The sequence below is a fragment of the Wasmannia auropunctata genome, unplaced genomic scaffold, assembly GCF_000956235.1.
Source record: "Wasmannia auropunctata unplaced genomic scaffold, wasmannia.A_1.0 LD336090.1, whole genome shotgun sequence".
Lineage (NCBI taxonomy): Eukaryota > Metazoa > Arthropoda > Insecta > Hymenoptera > Formicidae > Wasmannia > Wasmannia auropunctata.
Genome location: NW_012026800.1, coordinates 1,398,995 through 1,420,819, shown reverse-complemented (window position 1 = coordinate 1,420,819; position 21,825 = coordinate 1,398,995). Strand labels below are relative to the sequence as shown.

Sequence of the window (21,825 nt, the reverse complement as noted above, 5' to 3'; positions counted from 1 at the left end):
TCATATACTATCAGTTCTATATAAAATATATTTCTTACGTTCTCTAATTTAATGTAATTCACGTAGAGGATGCTCGCATCGTTCGCAACATATTCAAATATACCACGGAAGTTTTAATTACCTGAAACAGCAATGTCTCCCTTCCTATTTATGATATAAATTAAAAGTCCGAAAAATTTCATTATTTAATGAAAATAAGTTCAAAATAATATATAAATTTGAACGAAAAAATGCAGCTGTTACAGGTGAACATTAATATTGTTTTAATGAATTATAAAGTAAATAGAATATATAGAAAATTTTTATTAATGCAATTCTCGTTATAAATGTGACATATATGTATATTACTTACATCACCGAAAGTTGCGATAGACAACTGAAATAATTTTCCAGCGGTCATCTTGATAACGTTACTCGATCGTGCTATTATCAAAATAAGTCCGAGGGCAGTTTTGTGCGGTAATTCATACCAATCAATCATATACGCTCTTTCGCCGACATTTTTGCACTATAATAAATTCAAACTTAATTTTTTTATCGATGCCCAAAAATGTAAGAAATGTTTAAAAAAACATTACAAGATCAGAGATGCGAAAGTTAAATACAGATATTAATTTTTCTTGAATACATCTTAAATAGTTATCAAATCTTTAATTTCAGCTATTACCTGTTCTGTAAGAATCTCACCGATGTAACAAAATATAAAAATATTGAAGGCCTTAGATAGGTATATAATGACATATGATATTGTTTTTGCCATATCAAACGAGTCCAAATTCTGTAAAACGAAAGTTTAAGATTAAGAAAGTTTTCTATCAGACAATTGTGAGGAATTTATGTTTGAGAGAATTTATGTTTTTCGATATTCTATATTAAAGAATAATTAAGTTTGATATTTTATAAGTAACAAAATTACAGAAAATCCAATTATATTACATATTCACCTTTTACGTTTTTAGCGTACCGTAATAAAATAATATGCCAGTAAACACATATTCATCGTACATCCCAGCAATTCCACGAGACAGATATGTCGCATAACAGTTTCTATACGTGATATAAAACTGAAACGCATATACACGATTGTAACATGTGTATTTCTTTTTATATTTATAAGATAAAGAACGAGCTTATGTGAAACTGTTAAATGTACATGATTTAGGTGAATATCGTTTTTAGTATGATGAAAATACAATTCTCGATATGTAAACGAAGTACCTTAGCACCCTCAAGTGGTGCTCCACGATAACAGCCAGCCTTTGCTTGGTGCCCTTGTTTCCCTTATTCTCGTCCACGATAAGTTCGTTTAACCATGAGAACAGTATGTTTAGCTGACCGTACGCGTGCATCGCGAAGACCGCGTCGAGGCTGCACTCGCCCACCGTAACGGAGTTCACCACGAAACACGACAGCCACTCGACAAGCATTATGATCTCGTTCGCGGGGCTGAATCTCACGTCGATGAATTTTGTGCACATCGGGCAACTCATCGGGTGCATCGTGACGGTTTCGTTACCGACGATGACGATGGTGGTCGACAACGATTTCGCGACGACGAAGAGGAACGTGCCGCTTTGCATGAACACCGCGCAGAATCCGGCGACGAAGCGGCCGATCTTGGCCTGTCGCATCATCACCCGGCGATCCTCGATCTTCCGCACGAGCCGCCAGTCCGTCTCCATGTGCAGCACGCACTCGCGAATGTCGTCGCTGCGCGTGAGCAGCAGGCAATAATTGATCATGCCCATTATCCAGTGGCTCAGCGGACCCATGGCGCTCAACCTGATCTCGCGATCCTTCTCCTCCAGCAACACGTACAACAGACACGGCACCATGATGATCGCTATCAGAGATATGCATGTTAAAATGTGCATGTGCGAGGAGAGCCTTTTCACCCTCGTCGCCGCGCTCATTCGCGGCCAGGCGCCGATCGGCGTCAGAAACCAACGAGTCAGTTGAATGCTGTAATTAATGTTACTGCTTCCGTAGGGAAACTCGTTTTCCCTTGTCACATGGTCGGAATACGTCATGATCGCTTCGCGGAGGCGCACGATGCACTGACTGCGGCGAACGGTGCACCGACTGGAGTTACGTTCCGACGAAGCGCCTGCGCGAATCTTTAGGGCGGTTTGATGAACGGGACAGGGTGATGTACTTTGTGCGAGAGACGCGTGCACGTCTGATCGATAATTGTTGCTCGCGGAAGTGCCGTATTGATTTCTTACGCGAAAAACGCGCTTCAGAATGTTTCAACGACAAGAAGAAGAAATGTGGAAAGTTAATTCAAGTTGCGCGGATTATGATTTAATTTGCATCTCAGAAGAATCATATAATCGTGATCTTATGATCACATTATTATGATTGTCATCTATAAGATTACTACAAATTTAACTTTACTCATAAGTGAATTAAATATAATATTTCTTAATATACAAATTTTTTGTCTAAGTGTCTTTATTTTAAAATTGCTATACAAATAAACAAATATTGAGAATTTCCTAGATCACATGCAGATTTATGTTGTAACAGTTCGTAAGATATTCAGGTAAACGAGAGACGTTTTGACAACCTGAAATGACGATTAAATTAATGTGATCTATTAAGAATTTCTAAAGAGAAGTCTGTTGATACTCACGTCGCTGAACGTCACGACGGAAAGTTGAACCAATTTTCCAGCAGTTATTTTGATTACAGCACTCGATCTTGATATAACCAGTATCAAACCAAGGGCCGTCTTACGAGGTAAGCGATACCAGTCGATCATATACGCTGTTTCACCGACCTTTTTACACTAATAAACATTGCATTGTTAAATATATAAATGTATTAACTTGTTAATTTCGTGCTCTAGTATCATCGACAGTCTTCTTTACCTGTTGTGTCAAAATTTCACCTATGTAGCAAAATATAAAAATATTAAAACTCATGGATATGTACACGATAATGTACGCCAGTATGCCCTTTTTGTCAATTTTGTTCCACCACTGAAAAAATTGTAACGCGGAAAATAAGTTTCTTGAGAATACGAATTTATCAGATATTATTACTAAAGTCTTGTATCGCATATCTTGTAATCTTTAAATTAATTTTAACTACATATTCACCTTTTAAGATGATTAGCGTACCGTAATGGAGTAATATCCAAGCATACACAAGTTAAACGTACATCCGAGTAATTCTACCAGACATATTTGATGCATAACAGCTTCGATGCGCGATATAAATCTAAAATAAAACTTAACACAATCAGCATAAACTTTGATATATCTTAAAAACATTTTTCTTGGATATTTATAAATTAATATGTGTTAGGTATATGATATAATAAAATTTGAGTAAACTTTATAATTAAAAATTTTATTCAAGAAGGAATACTGCTAATCTCCAAAATAAAAGAAAATTATAAATAAAATACAAAATTATGATTTAAACATTTACGAAGTATTATATATATTAAATTGACTAGATAGTAGACTGAATTTGTAAAGTACATCGTTCTATTAATATAAAAAGAATAATTACAGTTCCAGTAGTACTTTTCTTCATAGTTCTACAGTTTCTTATAAAAATAGAAAAAAATTTTGCATTTTTTTTATATTAAAAAAAGAAAATTCTCAGTAATTTCACGAATCTAGCACAACATCTTCTCTTCTAAAATACAAAGAAACAATAAATATTATCACTTTTGACAACTTAAGTTAAAACTATTCCACCACATTATGTGTAATTTAAAAGTAAAAATTCAATAATTATTAATTTTATCTACACTTTAAATAATAAATAGCACATATAGAAAAAGCAATTATGCTGACTTCAAAGATTAGATTAAAAAATTATCTAAAAATATGCGACCACTGAAACTCTGTTTGAAAATGTTAAAGCATAGAACTCTGCTAGATTTAATGAGAACTGTCGCTAGAACGGAAAATTATTAGAATAGTTTTAACTGAAACTGTTGTCAAAAGCGATATTTATTGTTTATTTGTACTTTAAAAGGGGACATATTGTGCTAGATTCGCAAAGTTAGCACATTTTTTTATTTTTTAAATAAAAAATCCGGAACTTTTTTTTATTTTTATAAGAACTGCAGAGATATAAAAAGTGCTACTGAAACTCTAATTATTTTTTTACGTTAACAGAATACTGTGCTAACTTCACAAAAATATTTATATAATATACATACACATATACATATATTTTTATATACATATTTTAAATTATATTACATTACCTAATATTTAAATACTACCTTAAAACACGTAGATGATGATTCACAATATTGGCCAACCTCTGCTGGACCGATTCATTATCCTTCGCGCCATCACCTTCGACGAGCTTGTCCAGACGTAACATCAAAATATCGAGCTGGCCGCACGCGTGTATAGCGAAAACCGCGGCTAAGCTGCAAGCGCCGACGACGGTGGAGTTCACTATGAAACCCGACAGGGTCTGCATTACAATAACGATCTCGTTCGCCGGGCTGAATCTGCTGTCTATTAACTTGTTGTAAAAGGGACAGGGTAGTTGGAGCATCGAGACGCTCCGATTGTCGCCGACCGACACCACGACCGTCGTCATACCGGACACGATGTTGTACAGAAACACGCCGCTGTGCATGCAAATCGCGCAGACACCCGCCACGAAGCGGCCCAGCCGCGCGTTCCTCGCCATGATCTCGCGATCCCGCGACTGCTGGATGATCCGCCAGTCCGTCTCCATGTGCTGCACGCATCGGCGTATGTCGGCGCTGCGCAGCAGCAGGAAGCAGTAGTTCATCCCGCCCATGAACCAGTGGCTCAGCGGACCGATCCCCCTCAGCTTCAGCTCGGTGTCCTTCTCCTCGAAGAGAAGATTCAGCGCGCACGGTATCACGGTGAAGGCTATCAGGGAGTAGCAGACGATTATCAAAATTCGCGACACGGCCTTCTCGCCGCTCGTAGTCGCGGCGGCTCGCGGCCACGCGCCTATCGGCTTCAGGAACCACCGGTTCAGCTGCACGCTGTGATCGTGAAGATCCTTGGTCACCGACCGGCACATGACGGCGACACGACGGCACGACGGATACTAATCGACTATCAGAGGCGGCGCTTTCCTGAGTCGCGTCTGCGCGAGGGGGAGGAAAAGAATAGCTTTCCGCGAAGGTGATCTGATCGATCGACCGCGGAGTCATCGGACTGCGAATGTGTACTGTCTGCACACGCCGAGTCGGCGAATTGAACGAAGTAGTCTGTGTCAATCATTTGTCGTACGTGACGGGCGACAGACGAGGCGGAATTTCTTGCTGATCGATAGTCAGTGCAACTTGTTGCATTGCTCGTTGTTGCCCCTGCGCCGCTTTCTCTGCATTCGTGACGTGTGCAATTGAAAGGAAAGCCATATTAAAAAAAACACACAAAATAGGAATTTAAATATTTTAATTATATAATTATAAGAGGACTCTCGAAATTATAAGATGATAAAATTAATCATAGGGCAATGAAAGTACGGCGCGATACGTTCGCTCAAAACGGGGCCGAAACGTACGGAGATTATAGAAGATTTATTGCAGGTAACAAATATATTATTTTATTTAATCAATTCTTGTTAATTTTTATAATTGCGTACTATAAGTATCGCGCCGTACTTTTATTGCCCTTTAACTAATTTTATCAATTTTAAATATTTTATAAATTTTGAGATATAGCGAGTGAGTATATCAATATACTTATACATCGTATGTTCTTTTTATACGTACTTTAATTCTTGTACACTGTGATAATTTCGATGATTTTCGTAAGAATTATTATTAAAAAGAAAAATAGTACTACACTGAAAGCTTTGGAGTAGTTTCCTATTGCATGTATATTTAATTGATGCCTATCATTCACGTAATATCTTATATTATTTTACGAAGTATATTCAAATATGCTGCAGAAGTTTTAATCACCTAGAAAGAAACAATTTAAATAATAAACGATTTAAATAAATTGATTTCTGTAAAAAGATTTCTTTTGAAACTTTGTTACGTTAAAACTTTTTATAAAGCGAAAGATTTATAATACGTACTATGCGCACAGTGGAGGATACTGGAAGCAACGAAGCTTCATTTTTGGATAAAAATGTTCGACATCGCCAAAATACATACTTACATCGCCAAATGTTATTAAAGAGAGTTGAACCAATTTTCCGGCAGTAATTTTAATCACAACACTGGATCTGGATATTATTAGCACCATGCCGAGAGCAGTTTTATGAGGTAGACGGTACCAGTTGGTAAAGTAAGCCATTTCGCCAACCTTTTTACACTGCAATTAATTTTACTAATAGCGAGAATATATGTATATTCTTGTGCGAAGTGAATCAATATAATAAAATATTTCATATCATTTTTATTATATGCCAGCCGAAACACAAGCAATTTCGTGGTTCGCTTGCACGAGTTACCTGCTCCGTGATTATCTCACCGATGTAACAAAATATAAAGATATTAAAAGACACAGATACGAACACAAGTCCGTATGTTGTTATAGTCTTCGTGTTTCTTGCGTTCCATTCCTGAAATTGCAAAATAAAGTGCCACAAAAGGAAAAAAATATTCTTTAAAAAAAAAGAAGTGCATCAAAAGTGTATGCATTTATATTTCAAAGAAAAGAAAATTTTGCTGAACTTAATTATATTTTTGTCATTACCTTAATGGAACAGTAGCCGAGCAAGCACAAATTCAACGTGCATCCAACTAATTCCACCATGCATATTTGATTCATGATTTTTTCGAAGCGTGATACAAAACTATATATAGAAATACTGTAATTATCTCAACCTTCAAACTCTGTTTATATTTGACATATATTGTAATTGTATAGCAAATCCCTTGTAAACTGGGATCGGCGATACCTTACTTTAGCACGCGTAGATGATGCTCGACTATGTTCGCCAGTTTACGCTCGGCGGTACGCTCGTCCTTGCCCTCGTCAATCAACTCATTCAGCCACATGTAGAGCACGGCGAATTGGCCGCACACGTGCATCGCGAACACCGCAGCGAGGCTGCACGCGCCGACCGTGATGGAATTGGCCACGAAACCCGAGAGGAATTGCATCAGCAGCACGATCTCGTTCGCCGGATCGCGGCTGGTGTCCAGCAACTTGCTGTAGAACGGGCAGGGCAGCCGCCTCGGCGCCGAGACGGTGCCATTGCCGGTCGCGTCAACGATCGGCGGCGTTAGACTGTTCACCACGCTGTACGAGAACACGCCGCCGTGCATGAAAACGGCGCAGAACCCGGCCACGGATCGGCCGAACTTGGCGTGTCTCAGCATCGCGGCGCGATCCGCACGTCTGCTCACCGTGCACCAGTCGCTCTCCATGTGCTCGATGCAGCGACGTATGTCCTCGCCGCGCCACAGCAGGGAGGTGTAATTTATCCCGCTCATGATCCAATGGCTCACCGGCCCCACCGAGTTCATCTTGGTATCGAGATCATCCTGCTCCTCGAAATAGAAGTACAGCATGCAGGGCACGACTGTGAACGCTATGAGGGCGTAGCACGTTGTCTGGATGACACGCGACAGGAGCCTCTCGGCGGTCGTGGTGGCGCGCGACTCCGGCCAGGCGCCGATCGGCTTCAGGAACCAGCGATTCAGCTGAAGACTGTAATCGTGATGCTCGTTACGGCGACACGGAGCCGACGACGTCGGCCCGTCAGACTCGGGTGCGGCCGTCATGATCGTTCTTTAGACGCGCGCGAGGCACTGAAGGCGTCTTTGTTATCCCGTTTTTCTCGGTGGTAGCGGACAAGTGTGGCGATTGCGCATGTCTTCATTCGCAGAGTGCGGCCTGCATGCAAGAGGCGGGACAGTATTACGCTAATCGATAACCGCTACTTGTTGCACCGCACAGTTGCGAGTAAAGACATGTATAGATAGCACGCAAACTGTGGCTGCAGTGCGTGCAATACGTTATTTGTTTCGTAAGTGATCGTACAGAGTCGTGAGCTATTCGACTTGCATTATTATTTGTAACATTTATAAAATTAATTTATTCTTCGTCGCACGAAGAAAAAAAATCATTTTTTTTTTATACCAAGATCGAAAAAAGGACAAATGAGAAGAATAACGTCTATTAAAAATCTATATTAAAATGCATATCATATGCACGACTTCTATGTGTATACAATGCCAAGTATTATAATAATTTTATGTAAAATATTTATTATGTGACATAATATTTAAAACTCACATTCTATTGTACAATATTTACATGGTTAAAGTTCTGAGCATATTCAGATATGCCATAGAAGTTTTAATTACCTAAATTGATTAAAGAACCTTAATTTGCATGCGACTTGTAATATAATATACTCATTTTTTTTTCACAATACTTACATCACCGAAAGTTGAGAGTGACATGTGAAATATTTTTCCCGCCGTGATTTTGATAACTATGCTCGATCGTAAGATGATTAAAATCAGACTGAGCATAGTTTTGTGCGGCAACTGATACCAATTTGTCATGTAGGCTGCTTCGCCAACTTTTTTACACTGTCGTAAGATTAAGTTTCTTGAATCAAGATGTCGTCCGCTATTACACATTAAATGAGACAGTGAAAGTCTACAAAATGTTAAAGGAAAAAAAGATTGGCCAAGTCCGTATTTTACCTGCTCCGTAACGAGATCACCAATGTAGCAAAATATGAAGATATTAAACATCATCGATGTGAATACAATGAAGTACGTTATTAAAGTGTTTGTGCTTTCCTCGTGCCATTCCTGAAAGATGGAACATGCAAAATTGATCATTTAAAATCTAAAATGAAATAAGGAAGCGCAATACCTCTTTATCTCTTTTTTATTACATATTCACCTTTTCAAGATTTTAAGCGTACCGTAATGGTGTAATATCCTAGCATACATAAGTTGAACGTACATCCGGTCAATTCCACAAAGCACACTTGACGTAGAATTATCTCCATGCGCGAAAGAAACCTGAAATTGACGCACTTAATGATAATAATTGCATGACTCATAAAATTTGATGCTTTTATCAGAATAACTTATAGTGAAAATAATTGTTATCCTGCTTTTTTTTAAATAAAATATTACGTTTTCAAGAGAATACGCATTTAAAATTATTTTAATACAATATTATAATAATATTAATAATAGCAAATATTAATATATAGTATTATATAATATATATATATATATATATAGTATTATATAATATATATAATATATATATATAGTATTATATAATATATATATTATATAATAATATTAATAATAGCAAAATAACAGTTCAATATGATGAAATTATAAGTTAGTGATTATTTACACACAGATTCGATCGTTTTTTATATACATATAAATGTTCAAAAGCTATATGCACAGTGATAAATTTTTACGGTAATCATGCCTCAATGCTCGCAGATGACGCTCGACGAGATTCGCCAGTTTTCTCTGAATGACGTCCTGTCGTTTTTCCTCAACCAGCTCCTCGAGTCGCGACATCACCACACCGAGCTGACCGCACGCGTGCATCGCGAATACCGCGGCGAGACCGCACGCGCCAACTGTGGTGTTGTTCACCACGAGGGACGACAGGCACTGAAGCGTGAACACGACTTCGTACACCGGGGTGAACCTGGTATCCACGATCAAGTTGAACGACGGACACGGCAAGCGGCCTATCGCGACCGTCTCGTTGCCGATCACCACGAGTATCGGTGACGTTCCCCTCGCCACGTTGTAAGAGAAGATACCGCCCTGCATGATGAGCGCGCAAACGCCCGCTATTACGCGTCCCACTCGCGCGTTCCTCAGCATCAGCTTCTGATCGCGCTCTCTCCTCGCCGTTAGCCAATCAGTCTCCATATGCTCGACAGATTTACGTATCTGACCCTTTTGATACAGCAATGAGCAGTAATTCACGCCACCCATGAGCCAGTGACTCGTGGGCCCGACGGCCTTCAGCTTTAAACGGACGTCCTTCTCTTCGAAGAGAATGTACAGGACGGAGGGTATCACGGTGAGAGCTATCAAGGAGTGACACATTAATCTGAGAATCTTCGACAGAAGCTTCTCGATCGCCGAGCTCGTGGGTAATTCCGGCCAAACGCCTATCGGCTTTAAGATCCAACGATTCAGCTGAAGGCTGTAATCATTATTTCGCCTGTAAACGTCCACCTTGGACGCGCGGGAGGAACGCATTGTGCTCAATCCGCGGCGGGCGCGTCAAATACTAGTCTCTACCACTGGCCGTACGTCTCGACGGCGAAGCCGCGGTTACGGCAGCGCCTGCGCGGACATATGGCTTTATTCCTGAGAGAAAATACGCTGCTGTGTCGACTGGCTGGTGCATAATCGATATTTACGGTATTGCAACTTGTTGCACAGAAGCTCGGCGTAATGTGCGGTGTACGAGCAACAGAGGTAGGAAATGACTGAACAAGTGCTGTCAGTTATAAGTCACGTTACGTGAAAACACGATGAATTTTTCATTCGTGAAATATAGTTCTCTTTACAAGATACATTTTGTTCTGGATATCGGCAGATCGTATGCTTTACTTGAATTTCTGCTCTAAATTTCTCTACTAAAAACTATTCTATATCTGATATTAAATGAAGTAATTATATAAGTATGCTTCGAATTAAGTAGATATTAATAAAAATATGAAGATAAACGATCTTGGTGAGTGAATTGCTTTAGCTTACATTTATGTTTATTATAAAATACATTATAGATATATTTTATGTATGAGAAATAATTTATCGGCACTTTAAAATAATTTATTATTGTGATGAATATATATTAAGTTTTAAAAGTTATTATAAAATTGTAATAAAAAGGATTTATACACGTTCATTGCATAAAATGAATTAGAAAATATTTATAAAATCTAGATATAGACGTGTTAGATTTTTAAATAAGTGTTAATTTAATACTCTTTTTTAATTGAATCTACATTCGTATTTCATTCTTTTCTCTCTTTTTATGTTCATATAAAGTTGGCTAAAACTAATTTACATATATATATCTCATGAAGTTGTTATCTTGTACATTACAATGAATGTAGTTATAATTTGTACATTTCGAATTTCTAAGATATTGTACGTAACATATTCAAGTAGGCAAACGATGTGTTAATCACCTGTTTGAATAAAGGACATGTAAGTCATATTATTCGTAAGTCAATTTAATAATTGATGTTTTACTTACGTTACCAAAAGTACTAATGGACAGCTCGATAAAATTCGCGACGGTAAGCTTGACGGACGAATTCGACATGACATTTATCAGTATCAGGTCGAGGCCCTTCCTGTCTGGCAGACGATACCAATCGATCATGTACGATGCTTCGCCGATCTTTTTGCACTGCACGATTATTTTTTTCTCATTACGTCAAGTCACGTATTTATTTATTTTTACATAGATAAAAGTTAATTTTCCAAAGCACAGGTATATCTCAAATTTCGTAACGTTCATCAACCATTGCGAGAATGTTAATGTCTCTAACATTAAGGAGTTTCATTTGTAAGATTTAACGTCGAAAGCACGGAGATACATTGAAAGTTTGAGGACAATACCTGGTTAGTAACGAGCTCGCCGATGTAACAAAATATGAAGACATTGAATTTAAGAGCCAGCATTAAGAGGATGTATATTACAACGTTATTTTTATTCTCCCATTCCTGTAACGAAAAGATTTCTACATTTGAAAACACGTTATGCATATTGCTGAATATTTTGCAACTGCACTGCAACAATCTCTAATTTTACTCGAAAAACAAGAGATACATTTTGCGACACGTACTTGTTACACGATATGCGTACCGTCAGAGCATAATATCCAAGCAAACAAATGTTTAACGTACATCCTGCAATTTCCACGAAAGCTATTTCGCGCAAGATCCTGTCCGTATGCGATATGAAACTAAAAGACAGCAGACAGCTCACGTTAGCGTAAGAAATATTAAACGGAAAAAAAAATGCGATCTCTTTAACTGTACATTTTATATAATCAATTTATTAAAACATTGAATATATCGAATAGCACACAGAAAGAGCGATTTTGTTGAAAGATCTAAAAATGTTGCTAAATACAGATCTGAAAATTCAATCATCAAAATAATTTGTTGGAAAGTTATAAATTATAAGCATTACTATAAAAAAAAAAAAAGTTTTAATATTCTGGCAATCATTGTGACTTTCTAACAAAATTATTTTGATTACTGAACAAAAATTATTTTCAGATCTGGATCCAGCAAAAGTGTTCTTTTCGTGCATCGAAAATTTTCATTAAATAGTAACTCACCGTAAGATCCGAATGTGCTGCTGCACAATCATTATCAACCTTTTGTCTATGCTAACGCAAAAGTCGTCTCGTCCGTCCACCAGATGCTCGATCCAATGCGCTAGAACTTTCAGGCGACCGTAAGCGTGCATCGCGAGCATAGCGGCCAAGCTGCAAGCGCCGGCCGTGACGGCATGCGCGACTAGACCCGACATCAACTGCCCCCAGAAGAAGATCTCGTTGGCGGGGCTGTATCGCACGTCGACGATCATCCGGGCGACCGGAAACACCAGTGGCCGATACGTCAGGTTCCCATTGTCCTCCGTGATCTTGTTCATAATCGGCAGTACGAGGTAATAGAACACGGCGTTGCCGTAATGGAAGGTCGCGCTGATCATCACGAAGCGGCGGCCGAACTTCGCGTTGTCGATCATGATGGCCCGATCGCTGTAATGCCGGGTGGTCGTCCAGTCGTCCTCGATTTGCTTGATGCCCATATGAATGTCGTTCTCGCGCCAAATCATCGAGACGTACTTCACGAAGGCCATCAGGCAGAAGGCCAGATGCCCCAGGATCTTCAATATGGTGTACGCGTCGTCGACTTCAAACACCATGTGGACGGTGCAGGGCACGAAGAGGAAGCCGATCAGACTGATACAGATTACGTTTACCAGAAAGTACATGAATTTCTCTATCCACGAGAGATCAGCCGATTTCGGCCACGCGCCGATCGGCTTCAGTATCCAGCGATTCAGCCGCAAGCTCAACTGCACGCTTTTCTCGTGATCATGGACAGTCGCGACGGTGCTCGAGTTCTGTGCGGAGTTTCTAGACATTGTTGAAGCGCGACAACTCGACAGGTACTGAGAGGGACTCACGCGAGAACTCGGATACGGAAAACCAAGTGCGGCTGCGCCGTTCGCGGTATGACATCCCTTCCAGGAAAAGGAAATAAATCGCGCGTATATCAGGATGTCGGAGGGTGCATTTTATAGCCGTATTGACCTTTGTAAAATGATGAGTGAGCATTCAACTCTCTTACTATCGAAGCGTATACGCTGTTGCGTTGCATTAATTATACTACACTTTCCGCACAGTTGCTTTGCGAGCGGACAAGAACAGTTGCGATACAAGGAAAGGAATCGTACGCGCAGGATATGTGTTGGAGGGTGCATGTTATAGTCGTATTGACGACAAGTAAGAGGGGATTCACTTCCTTCTCTTCCTTCTGTGATATATTGGTCACTGTCTCGTGAATTTACGTGCGTAAGGCTTATATCCTTCTACAGATATCTTCCGCGATAGCAATCGCGATTTCATTCTATTTCTTTTTTATTCTTCTTCGAGGTATTACGAATTATTGCATATATATAAATTTGTATATAAATATATATACAGGGTCCACCACCAAAATCCGGACAAATTTAAATTAGAAGTTCCCGTCTCATTTGACTTCATTGGTAGGTCGTTATTGATGTTTGGGCAAGTTAGACATTACAAACATGCCCAAGTTAGTTTGGGCATGTTTGTAATAAATGTGCATAATTTAAAAATGTTGGAGCAGATAAGATCGAGTGCGGAGTATAACCAAAAAGTGGCAATAATCGAAAGCTTTCGCACTGAAAGTTTGCAGACCGAAATTATTCGATTCTTCGGCTATCTGAGATCGACCGTGTATTTCGTATGTATAGTACACACATATATATATATATATATATATATATATATAATATATATTTATATACGAATATATGTTTTATGTGTCAAAATATTTTTGTTTGGGGTGCTCTGAAGCAAAAAGTAAAATGAAGTGTATGAAGCTCATTAATGACTTTAAAACAAAAGATTATGCAAGCGCGCGAAGAAATTATAAACGCATGTCAATCAGCCATTTGTTCTTTCGTCGATAGGTGCTTGTCTCAGATTATTATTTTAAACAATCCATTTAATAATTACATTTTTTTGTCTGGAGATTATCATTTTAAACAATACATTTAATATTTATATTTTGAGTGTTATAAAGCAATAAAGAGGATAAATCTATATACATTATTTCGACAATATCGACAATAATATTCATTCCTTCAGTTCTGTAACTTAAGAAATCAGTATCTCTTAAACGAAACATTTGCGTGCAAACTTCTAGAGAAAAATTTATTTTGAAGTCATAAATTCATATTTAAATTAATATTTGGCGGTTTAACCCAGGAACATCCTAGATATATATATATTACTATACATACTAAACAAACATCCACGTGTGAATTGGATTTATGTGTAAAACAATTTATATTTACGAGAAATTTTATATATTTTATAATCTATAATTAATGTCTATATAGAGAATATTACAAATACTCGTATTTTATCATACAGTATTTACATAGTCAAAGTTCGAAGCATATTTAAGTATGCGACAGACGTTTTAATTACCTAGAATGTTTAATAATTTAATAATTAATTTAATAATTAATTTACATTTTAATAAGCCGTTAAATACATGATTAATGATATAAGGCAATAATTAATGACTGAAGTGTCTCTGGGGGTGACCGAAAAAAATTCGAAATTTAATACATAAATGAAAAAGATACAATAAAAAAAGAAATTAATATAGGCACTGACAGTTATAAAGACAGTAAAGAGACTAACTGAAGAAATTATAAAATACCAATTGTAAAAATTTGATAAGATTTAAAAAATATCATTTTAAACATTATGTTACTTAATACATTTTTATAGCATATTTTATAGAATATTTTTTTAATTATATGAAACAATTTTAAAAATTTGAAAAAGTACATGTTAAAGATATCAATGTCAATATTCTATCACAAAAATTTTTATTATACTCGAAAAATATTGATACAAATTTAATGTTTATAAAATATTTTAATTTTTTTCAGTTTTTAAATAAACACTCAACTTTTCTTTTTGTTTAGATTAGTCTCCATTGTCATTATAACCCATTTTTTAAAATTTCATATATATATATTGCGTATATATTAAAAATTAGTACTGTGCCTATATTAGTTTCTTATTATGTTCTTTTTATTTAATAAGCTTCGAATATTTTTTAGCCAGAAGTGCTTTTGACTCATGTAATTGATCTTGGTTTTTATGTATTTTCAGCAATAGATAATACACTAAATTTATTTTATTTCTAGGTCATATTCAATAATTTTTGTAATACTTACAACACCGAAAGTTTGAATAGACATATGAAATATTTTTCCAGCCGTGATTTTGATAACAATTCTTGATCGCACGATTATTAAAATGAGACCAAGAACGGTTTTATGCGGCAATTCATACCACTTTGTCATATAAGCTACTTCACCAACTTTTTTACACTATTACGAAATTAAATCCAAGTCAATCCAAGCATGAATATTATTTTTATTGTAGACAAACATGAGAAAAACTTACGAAATGGAAGAAAATTACTTTACCTGATCCGTTACGAGTTCGCCAATGAAGCAAAATATAAAGATATTAAACATCATCGCTGTTAGTACCATGACGTATGTTATTATAGTATTTATGCTCTCTTCCTGCCATTCCTAGAAGAATACACAAAGTGATGAGCGTTTAAAATCGAAATTAGAAGTAACGATAGGCGATCTATTACACATATTCACCTTTCTTAAATTTTAAGCGTACCGTAATGGTGTAATATCCTAGCATACACAAGTTGAATGTACACCCGACTAATTCCACAAAACATATCTCACGCATAATTTCCTCCAAATGCGAAAGAAACCTGCAATCGACACATCCAGCAATAGCCGCGACGTTTAAAGACACTCAATATTTTTATCCGAATATCTTACAGCCGCGATAGTTGCAATTCTGCAAATATGCCATATTTAGAAAAAAGCATTATAAAATAATCTTTACACACGTTTCCTGGCACTCTTTACTTTCTTTATAACAAAAATTACAATTTTACGAGACATAGTTTTAAACGTGATTAATTTAAAGGCCAGCAAAAGTTCATTAAGGATGTACACAATCGTATTTCATTTCTCTCGTAAATAACTAAAATTGACCTGTGCGTAATCTTTCAAGATTCGCGCCTTACTTCAACGCTCGCAGATGATGCTCCACAATGTTCGCCAGTCTCGACTGGAGGAGTTCCTGCCGCTCGGTGACGAGTTCCTCGAGACGTAGCATCACTACGTTGAGCTGGCCGGAGGCGTGCATCGCGAAAACGGCGGCGAGGCCGCACGCGCCGATCGTGATGTTGTTGACGACGATGGTCGAGAGGCACTGCAACGCGAGCACGATCTCGTACACCGGGCTGAGCCTGGTGTCCACGATCATGTTGAACGACGGACACGGCAGGCGGCCCGTCTCGATCGTCTCGTTGCCGATCACCACGGTTATCCGCGACATTCCCCGCGCTATGTTGTAACATATCACGCCGCCCTGCATGATGAGCGCGCAAACGCCCGCTATGACGCGTCCCACTCTTGCGTTACGCAGCATCACCTCCCGATCGTGCTCTCTCTTTGCCATCCGCCAGTCGGTCTCCATGTGCTCCACGAACATGCGTATCCGCGCGTTGTGATGCAGGAGCGAGCAGTAATTGACTCCGCCCATGAGAATGTGGCTCGTAGGCCCAATGGCCTTGAGCCTCAAGCGAAAGTCCTTTTCTTCAAAGATTATATATAATACAGAAGATATTATGGTAAAAGCTATTAAGGAATGACACGCTAATCGCAAGATATTCATCAGGACGTTCTTCATCATCGAATTCGTCTGTAATTCCGGCCAAGCGCCTATCGAGCCCAGAATCCAGCGATTTAACTGCAAACTGTAATCATTGTCTCGCCTGTAATCCGCGACTGAATTCTCGCTACCAGCACGCTGCTTCATAGTCGATTCACGGAAGGCGCGCCAGGTACTGATCACTACTACTGACGACTTGGACCTCGGTTTCTCGAACGAAGCAGCGGTCACGTCGAAGGGCGCCTGCGCGGACGTGCGAGGAGAGAGAAAAAATTATTGCACCGTCCGGCTGAGACGGAACATAATCGATAACTTATAGCTACTTGTTGCACGAAATCACGGTGTGCTGTACGAGAACGTCTGAACACAATTCGCGGAGTAGTTCGGTCGACGAATGTAATCAAATTCACAGTTTTACAAGTAGTATTTTTAGTGTTAATTATATTAGACGAAATTGCGTTTGTTGTTCTTTATATAACGCTTTATCCAGAAGTTATTGCTTGTATGTTACATATGTCGAAGTGCAATAATCGTTATTAATAAGATAAAATATAAATCGGGATATATTAAACAGTGGCATCATTGAGAAGTGAAAGAAGAGCTTATTAATATGACAAAAATCAGCTATATTACTACATTGATTATAATAAATTGAATAAATTTACAGTTTATTTGTTATCCGCAAGTTTAATACCATATATATCTAGTTTTTGTTATGTCGCAACCGTTCTGAGTATATTTAAATATGCAAACGATGTTTTCATCACCTGAAATAATTATAGTTGACAGGTTTATTTCAAATGATCTTTGCGTATTTTTTACTCTCTAATACTCTAATTACTTTGTAAATCTTTTTAGATCGACATGTATCGTAGTGATAAAAAAATTGTGAGCAATATAAATATTACTATATGTATAATAGCCATTAAGAGAGAGATGGTTAAAAATAAAAGTAACAAGATTTTAACAAAGAATTTATGAAAGCCTACAGAGGTAAGCCTACATTGAAATTTTGTTACTTATATAGAAAAATATTGATATAATTGTTTTCGGATCGGAAAACTTACATCTCCAAAAGTCGAAATGGATAGCTGAACCATTTTGCCGGCGGTTATCTTGATAACGGCGTTTGATCTCGAGATTATTAGAATCAAGTCGAGCGCAATTTTATGATGTAATCGGTACCACTCCGTCATGTATGCTATTTCGCCTATTTTTCGACACTATACAAACTCTTGATTTGATCAATATTTTTACGTTATAATTTTAAATTATTATATTATAATTAAAGAGAAATATATATATACATATATATATATGTATATATATCTATATATATATACATATATATGTATACACGATGTAACTACCTGATCCGTGAGAATTTCAGCAATATAACAAAATATGAAAATGTTGCATGACATGGCTATAAATATAGTGAAGTACGTGAGCAAATTTTTTGTATCATGCAATTTCCATTCCTATAAATATATACGAATATACAAGTAAAACATTGAGAATAATGTCTGCATAGAATGATTTCATTATTGATTTGTTAAAAAGTATAATACAAATTGCAACATAATATACAAAATTTTTATTTTACAGTTACGACTCTGATATAAAATTAGCATACCGTGATCGTATAATATCCGAGCATGCATAAATCAGTAGTGCACCCCAACAACTCGACGAGACATATTTGATGCATAACCGTTTCTATTTGCGATACAAAACTGAAATTAAAAGTATTTTAATAATATAATAATTATATTACTAAATAATATTATTTCTTGTAACTTTTTTACCATAGAAAAATTTAAAGATTTTCGAAAAAAGTCGCTAACTGTAAAGCCAGTTAAATAATAAAAATTAGAAGGATATTATTTGTAAGTCGAGTCGCTGAGTCGACTATTTAAATATTAATTTTAGTCTTCTCATTTGAGTTTCATAGATCATGGAAATATATGTATAAATCAAAGATTATATTATATTTTATACATTATTACAGATTATATTATATTATATACATTTTTAAGATCTGTAACATAAAAAACATTACCTGAGTACACGAAGATGATGCTCCACGATGGTGGCCAATTTTCTCCGTGTGACTTCGTGTTCGCTTTTTGCCTCGACGAGTTCGTCCAGTCTCATCATCAGAATGTTCAGCTGGCCGCACGCGTGCATGGCGAAGACCGCGGCGAGGCTGCACGCGCCCACCGTGACGGAGTTCACTATGACGGTCGACAGCAGCTGAAGGACGATCACGATCTCGTTCGCCGGACTATACCTGGTGTCCACCAGCTCCGTGTAGAACGGACATGGTAGCTGATGCGTCGTCAACGTGGCGTTTCCGACTCGCACGGTCGCCGGTGTCAGGGTGGTGATGATGCTGTAGGAGCAGACGCCGCCCTGCATGAAGACCGCGCAGAAGGCTGACACGAATCGGCCGAACTTGGCGTTTTGCAGCATCACCTCGCGATCGCGCGTCGTCCCCACGTACCGCCAATCGGCGCGCATGTGGTCCACGCACTCGCGTATCTTGCAGCTACGCGCCAGCAACGAGCAGTAGTTCGCGCCGCCCATCAGCCAGTGTATCATCGGGCCGAAGGCCTTCAGCTTCAGGTGCACGTCCGGCTCGAATATGATGTACAACGCGCACGGCACCACCGTGAACGCGATCAGTGAATGGCAGACGAATTGGATGCCGCGTGACAGCATCCGGCCCGCGATGCTGCCGCCGCCGGTGTCGGATCCGGGCCAGGCACCGATCGGTTTCAGGAACCAGCGATTCAGCTGAATACTATACTCACTGTCCCGTAGGTGCGCGATGTTGCGCGTGGAGGACACGCGAAAGGAATGCGACATGATGGTGACTCGAATGCCCGCGTGTTATTGAGCGACAATGTCGCGACGTGGTGAAGAACATCAGGTCGTTCTCAGCGCTTGCGCGTTTTTCTAACTCTCGTTTTTTTTAAGTAGCTTAAGAGGAGTTTCAGATTTTCCGGGCGGTCAAGGGGTGGCAGCGATCGATACGTGTGCGAGTTACGTGTGTTGATTGTTGTAGTTATTGTATACCCTGCGCCGCTACTTGGTTGCATGATGGGAAAATAATCCGCGTGGAATGAAATGCAAGTGCTGTACATACGTTGACATTTTATATTTTTCAATCTTTTAACAATTTCGTATAGAATTATTTCTTGGTCATTAAAAATTTCTTGCTTATACATATGTGCATCTCCAAGAAATTCTTCTTCATCAAGATATGCTTGCGAAAATTGCCTTTGTAAGTAAATATGCATTATTTCTGACTGTATTTCGCATTTTAACATTTAATGATATGTGCAATGCCAAAAGATATTCTAGAGGAAAATTTATGAAAGGTATATTGAACTCCGTGCGTTGTTCTGAATGGGGATCCCGTTTGATTGAGCTGAAATTTTCCAAGTAATATGTTCCGACATATAATCATTTTTTATGAAGGTTTTATTTTTGGCTTTTGTATAATTTAAAAGATAAAAATAAAAACAGAGAAAATTATGATTTAAAATAACTTCATATATACATATAAAATGACACTTTAAACTTGCGTATGGCTCTTTGATAATCTTTTTAGAACTTATACTTTTAGTATCACCTGAAAAGTCTCAGCCAAATCGGACGGGATTCCCATTCAGAATAACAGCCTGAACTCTTTTTTTTAATTAAATATTTTAATATGCATGTTATCTATTTCTCAAAACCATTTATCTTTTTTTCTTAATAGACAATTGACATTTATTTGCAACATCAGCGGCAGTTGCATTATTAATTTTCACATTTATGGAGTTTATGTTAAATAAGTTTACGTTACTGTACGCAGCAGGTTAAAGTAGGCGACCGACGTTTTAATCACCTATCAATTGTACGAACGACGTATAGATCACGCTATTCACAGACAGATATGATAAACAATACATAGCTAACATATTGACATAGTTTACTCACGTCGCTGAAAGTGCTGAAATTCAACTCGAAGATATTTCCGGCGGTAAGTTTGATCGACGTATTGGACATAGAGATCATCAACACGACGTCGAGGCTCTTTCTTCCTGGTAAACGATACCAGTCGATCGTATATGACACCTCGCCGATCTTCTTATACTGTTTACAGGATTGCTTTTCTTACTTTTCTATACAAAACATAACTACACTTACGCCGCTAAGAATTACTTTCTAAAAGAAATTTAAAATTTTATAAATTTTATTGCTACTACCTTTATGATTAATTTTTCTTGTTATTGCGAAAATATATTTATTTGTAAAGTTTGCCATTATTATCGGAAGTGTAGAGGAAATGCTCGAGTGTAGGGCTTTACCTTTTCGGCAACAAGCTCACCGATGTAACATAATATAAAGATATTAAAAATAAAAGAAAGAGTCAGAACGATATACGTTATGTAACTTGTAGGATTTTTACTTTCCCATTCCTGCAACGCATAAAGATTTTTAAATTCGGCAATATATATTTCTACGTTGTAAACCTTCAACATTCTTCCGAAATAGCTATAGATGTTTTACGACATACATAATATATTTTTTCTACGATATGCATACCACGATGGCGTGATGTCCAACGAGACACATGGTTCCTGTACATTGAACAACTTCTATGATGGATATTTCACGCAGTACTTTATCCGTCAGTGATATAAAACTGAAAGATAATAATCGATACGTTATCACGTAAGTAATATTTTACGAAAAAGTATGATTTTTGAATGTTTTTAAATAATTAAAAATAAATTGCAGCGCTGTATAGCGACGCATGTAAGTTAA

At 37.7% G+C, this 21,825-nt stretch overlaps 10 protein-coding genes across 10 annotated transcripts; all 10 read right to left on the bottom strand.

Moving 5' to 3' along the window:
* Window positions 1–51: 51 nt before the first annotated feature.
* LOC105447855 (odorant receptor 63a-like) lies at window positions 52–2,030 on the bottom strand. Its single transcript, XM_011686088.1, has 5 exons — window positions 1,219–2,030; window positions 965–1,064; window positions 668–778; window positions 353–508; window positions 52–121 (listed from the first exon to the last, which is right to left on the bottom strand). The coding sequence occupies exons 1-5, from the start codon at window positions 2,028–2,030 to the stop codon at window positions 59–61; spliced, it is 1,242 nt and encodes a 413-aa protein (XP_011684390.1). The 3' UTR covers window positions 52–58.
* Window positions 2,031–2,515: 485 nt separating this feature from the next.
* LOC105448051 (odorant receptor 63a-like) lies at window positions 2,516–5,037 on the bottom strand. The gene is made up of 5 exons (XM_011686414.1): window positions 4,250–5,037; window positions 3,126–3,225; window positions 2,874–2,984; window positions 2,636–2,791; window positions 2,516–2,569 (listed from the first exon to the last, which is right to left on the bottom strand). The coding sequence occupies exons 1-5, from the start codon at window positions 5,035–5,037 to the stop codon at window positions 2,516–2,518; spliced, it is 1,209 nt and encodes a 402-aa protein (XP_011684716.1).
* An 838-nt stretch (window positions 5,038–5,875) lies between these two features.
* LOC105447854 (odorant receptor 82a-like) lies at window positions 5,876–7,702 on the bottom strand. Its single transcript, XM_011686087.1, has 5 exons — window positions 6,879–7,702; window positions 6,669–6,768; window positions 6,424–6,534; window positions 6,129–6,284; window positions 5,876–5,926 (listed from the first exon to the last, which is right to left on the bottom strand). Exons 1-5 carry the CDS (start codon window positions 7,700–7,702, stop codon window positions 5,876–5,878), a joined length of 1,242 nt encoding a protein of 413 aa, XP_011684389.1.
* Window positions 7,703–8,233: 531 nt separating this feature from the next.
* LOC105448050 (odorant receptor 82a-like) lies at window positions 8,234–8,686 on the bottom strand. The gene is made up of 3 exons (XM_011686413.1): window positions 8,636–8,686; window positions 8,363–8,518; window positions 8,234–8,287 (listed from the first exon to the last, which is right to left on the bottom strand). The coding sequence occupies exons 1-3, from the start codon at window positions 8,684–8,686 to the stop codon at window positions 8,234–8,236; spliced, it is 261 nt and encodes an 86-aa protein (XP_011684715.1).
* Window positions 8,687–8,844: 158 nt separating this feature from the next.
* LOC105448049 lies at window positions 8,845–10,186 on the bottom strand. Its single transcript, XM_011686412.1, has 2 exons — window positions 9,393–10,186; window positions 8,845–8,962 (listed from the first exon to the last, which is right to left on the bottom strand). The coding sequence occupies exons 1-2, from the start codon at window positions 10,184–10,186 to the stop codon at window positions 8,845–8,847; spliced, it is 912 nt and encodes a 303-aa protein (XP_011684714.1).
* Window positions 10,187–11,076: 890 nt separating this feature from the next.
* Window positions 11,077–11,820, bottom strand: LOC105447853 (odorant receptor 63a-like). The gene is made up of 4 exons (XM_011686086.1): window positions 11,811–11,820; window positions 11,564–11,668; window positions 11,196–11,351; window positions 11,077–11,127 (listed from the first exon to the last, which is right to left on the bottom strand). Exons 2-4 carry the CDS (start codon window positions 11,624–11,626, stop codon window positions 11,077–11,079), a joined length of 270 nt encoding a protein of 89 aa, XP_011684388.1. The 5' UTR covers window positions 11,627–11,668; window positions 11,811–11,820.
* Window positions 11,703–13,106, bottom strand: LOC105448048. Its single transcript, XM_011686411.1, has 2 exons — window positions 12,292–13,106; window positions 11,703–11,910 (listed from the first exon to the last, which is right to left on the bottom strand). The coding sequence occupies exons 1-2, from the start codon at window positions 13,104–13,106 to the stop codon at window positions 11,703–11,705; spliced, it is 1,023 nt and encodes a 340-aa protein (XP_011684713.1).
* A 1,543-nt stretch (window positions 13,107–14,649) lies between these two features.
* On the bottom strand, window positions 14,650–17,151 carry LOC105448047 (odorant receptor 4-like). Its single transcript, XM_011686410.1, has 5 exons — window positions 16,355–17,151; window positions 15,934–16,033; window positions 15,723–15,833; window positions 15,468–15,623; window positions 14,650–14,703 (listed from the first exon to the last, which is right to left on the bottom strand). The coding sequence occupies exons 1-5, from the start codon at window positions 17,149–17,151 to the stop codon at window positions 14,650–14,652; spliced, it is 1,218 nt and encodes a 405-aa protein (XP_011684712.1).
* Window positions 17,152–17,717: 566 nt separating this feature from the next.
* Window positions 17,718–19,875, bottom strand: LOC105448046. The gene is made up of 5 exons (XM_011686409.1): window positions 19,067–19,875; window positions 18,641–18,740; window positions 18,375–18,485; window positions 18,072–18,227; window positions 17,718–17,771 (listed from the first exon to the last, which is right to left on the bottom strand). The coding sequence occupies exons 1-5, from the start codon at window positions 19,873–19,875 to the stop codon at window positions 17,718–17,720; spliced, it is 1,230 nt and encodes a 409-aa protein (XP_011684711.1).
* A 976-nt stretch (window positions 19,876–20,851) lies between these two features.
* On the bottom strand, window positions 20,852–21,633 carry LOC105447851 (odorant receptor 4-like). Its single transcript, XM_011686085.1, has 4 exons — window positions 21,604–21,633; window positions 21,366–21,476; window positions 20,995–21,150; window positions 20,852–20,902 (listed from the first exon to the last, which is right to left on the bottom strand). The coding sequence occupies exons 1-4, from the start codon at window positions 21,631–21,633 to the stop codon at window positions 20,852–20,854; spliced, it is 348 nt and encodes a 115-aa protein (XP_011684387.1).
* Window positions 21,634–21,825: the final 192 nt, after the last annotated feature.

Bases quoted from the DNA above. Each gene is read 5' to 3' on its own strand.
- LOC105447855 (XM_011686088.1), bottom strand. From the start codon at position 2,030: ATGACGTATTCCGACCATGTGACAAGGGAAAACGAGTTTCCCTACGGA. The intron at 779-964 runs GTACGCTAAAAA...TTCGTTTTACAG, and splicing joins TGGCATATTATTTTATTACG to AATTTGGACTCGTTTGATAT. The intron at 122-352 runs GTAAGTAATATA...TTGCTGTTTCAG, and splicing joins CTATCGCAACTTTCGGTGAT to GTAATTAAAACTTCCGTGGT.
- LOC105448051 (XM_011686414.1), bottom strand. From the start codon at position 5,037: ATGTGCCGGTCGGTGACCAAGGATCTTCACGATCACAGCGTGCAGCTG. The intron at 2,985-3,125 runs GTACGCTAATCA...CAATTTTTTCAG, and splicing joins TTGGATATTACTCCATTACG to TGGTGGAACAAAATTGACAA. The intron at 2,792-2,873 runs GTAAAGAAGACT...AATGTTTATTAG, and splicing joins GTGAAATTTTGACACAACAG to TGTAAAAAGGTCGGTGAAAC.
- LOC105447854 (XM_011686087.1), bottom strand. From the start codon at position 7,702: ATGACGGCCGCACCCGAGTCTGACGGGCCGACGTCGTCGGCTCCGTGT. The intron at 6,535-6,668 runs GTAATGACAAAA...TTGCAATTTCAG, and splicing joins TCGGCTACTGTTCCATTAAG to GAATGGAACGCAAGAAACAC. The intron at 5,927-6,128 runs GTAAGTATGTAT...GTTTCTTTCTAG, and splicing joins CTTTAATAACATTTGGCGAT to GTGATTAAAACTTCTGCAGC.
- LOC105448050 (XM_011686413.1), bottom strand. From the start codon at position 8,686: ATGTTTAATATCTTCATATTTTGCTACATTGGTGATCTCGTTACGGAG. The intron at 8,519-8,635 runs GTAAAATACGGA...ATCTTACGACAG, and splicing joins GTGATCTCGTTACGGAGCAG to TGTAAAAAAGTTGGCGAAGC. The intron at 8,288-8,362 runs GTAAGTATTGTG...TAATCAATTTAG, and splicing joins CACTCTCAACTTTCGGTGAT to GTAATTAAAACTTCTATGGC.
- LOC105448049 (XM_011686412.1), bottom strand. From the start codon at position 10,186: ATGCGTTCCTCCCGCGCGTCCAAGGTGGACGTTTACAGGCGAAATAAT. The intron at 8,963-9,392 runs GCATGATTACCG...CGTCAATTTCAG, and splicing joins CGTCATCTGCGAGCATTGAG to GTTTCTTTCGCGCATGGAGA.
- LOC105447853 (XM_011686086.1), bottom strand. From the start codon at position 11,626: ATGCTGGCTCTTAAATTCAATGTCTTCATATTTTGTTACATCGGCGAG. The intron at 11,352-11,563 runs GTATTGTCCTCA...ATAATCGTGCAG, and splicing joins GCGAGCTCGTTACTAACCAG to TGCAAAAAGATCGGCGAAGC. The intron at 11,128-11,195 runs GTAAGTAAAACA...TTATTCAAACAG, and splicing joins CCATTAGTACTTTTGGTAAC to GTGATTAACACATCGTTTGC.
- LOC105448048 (XM_011686411.1), bottom strand. From the start codon at position 13,106: ATGTCTAGAAACTCCGCACAGAACTCGAGCACCGTCGCGACTGTCCAT. The intron at 11,911-12,291 runs GTGAGTTACTAT...GCTGTCTTTTAG, and splicing joins CAGCACATTCGGATCTTACG to TTTCATATCGCATACGGACA.
- LOC105448047 (XM_011686410.1), bottom strand. From the start codon at position 17,151: ATGAAGCAGCGTGCTGGTAGCGAGAATTCAGTCGCGGATTACAGGCGA. The intron at 16,034-16,354 runs GTAAGGCGCGAA...TGTCGATTGCAG, and splicing joins CATCATCTGCGAGCGTTGAA to GTTTCTTTCGCATTTGGAGG. The intron at 15,834-15,933 runs GTACGCTTAAAA...GTATTCTTCTAG, and splicing joins TAGGATATTACACCATTACG to GAATGGCAGGAAGAGAGCAT.
- LOC105448046 (XM_011686409.1), bottom strand. From the start codon at position 19,875: ATGTCGCATTCCTTTCGCGTGTCCTCCACGCGCAACATCGCGCACCTA. The intron at 18,741-19,066 runs GTAATGTTTTTT...TTTTAATTTCAG, and splicing joins CATCATCTTCGTGTACTCAG to TTTTGTATCGCAAATAGAAA. The intron at 17,772-18,071 runs GTAAGTTTTCCG...TAATTATTTCAG, and splicing joins CCATTTCGACTTTTGGAGAT to GTGATGAAAACATCGTTTGC.
- LOC105447851 (XM_011686085.1), bottom strand. From the start codon at position 21,633: ATGTGTCTCGTTGGACATCACGCCATCGTG. The intron at 21,477-21,603 runs GTATGCATATCG...TATGCGTTGCAG, and splicing joins TTGGACATCACGCCATCGTG to GAATGGGAAAGTAAAAATCC. The intron at 20,903-20,994 runs GTGAGTAAACTA...TACAATTGATAG, and splicing joins ATTTCAGCACTTTCAGCGAC to GTGATTAAAACGTCGGTCGC.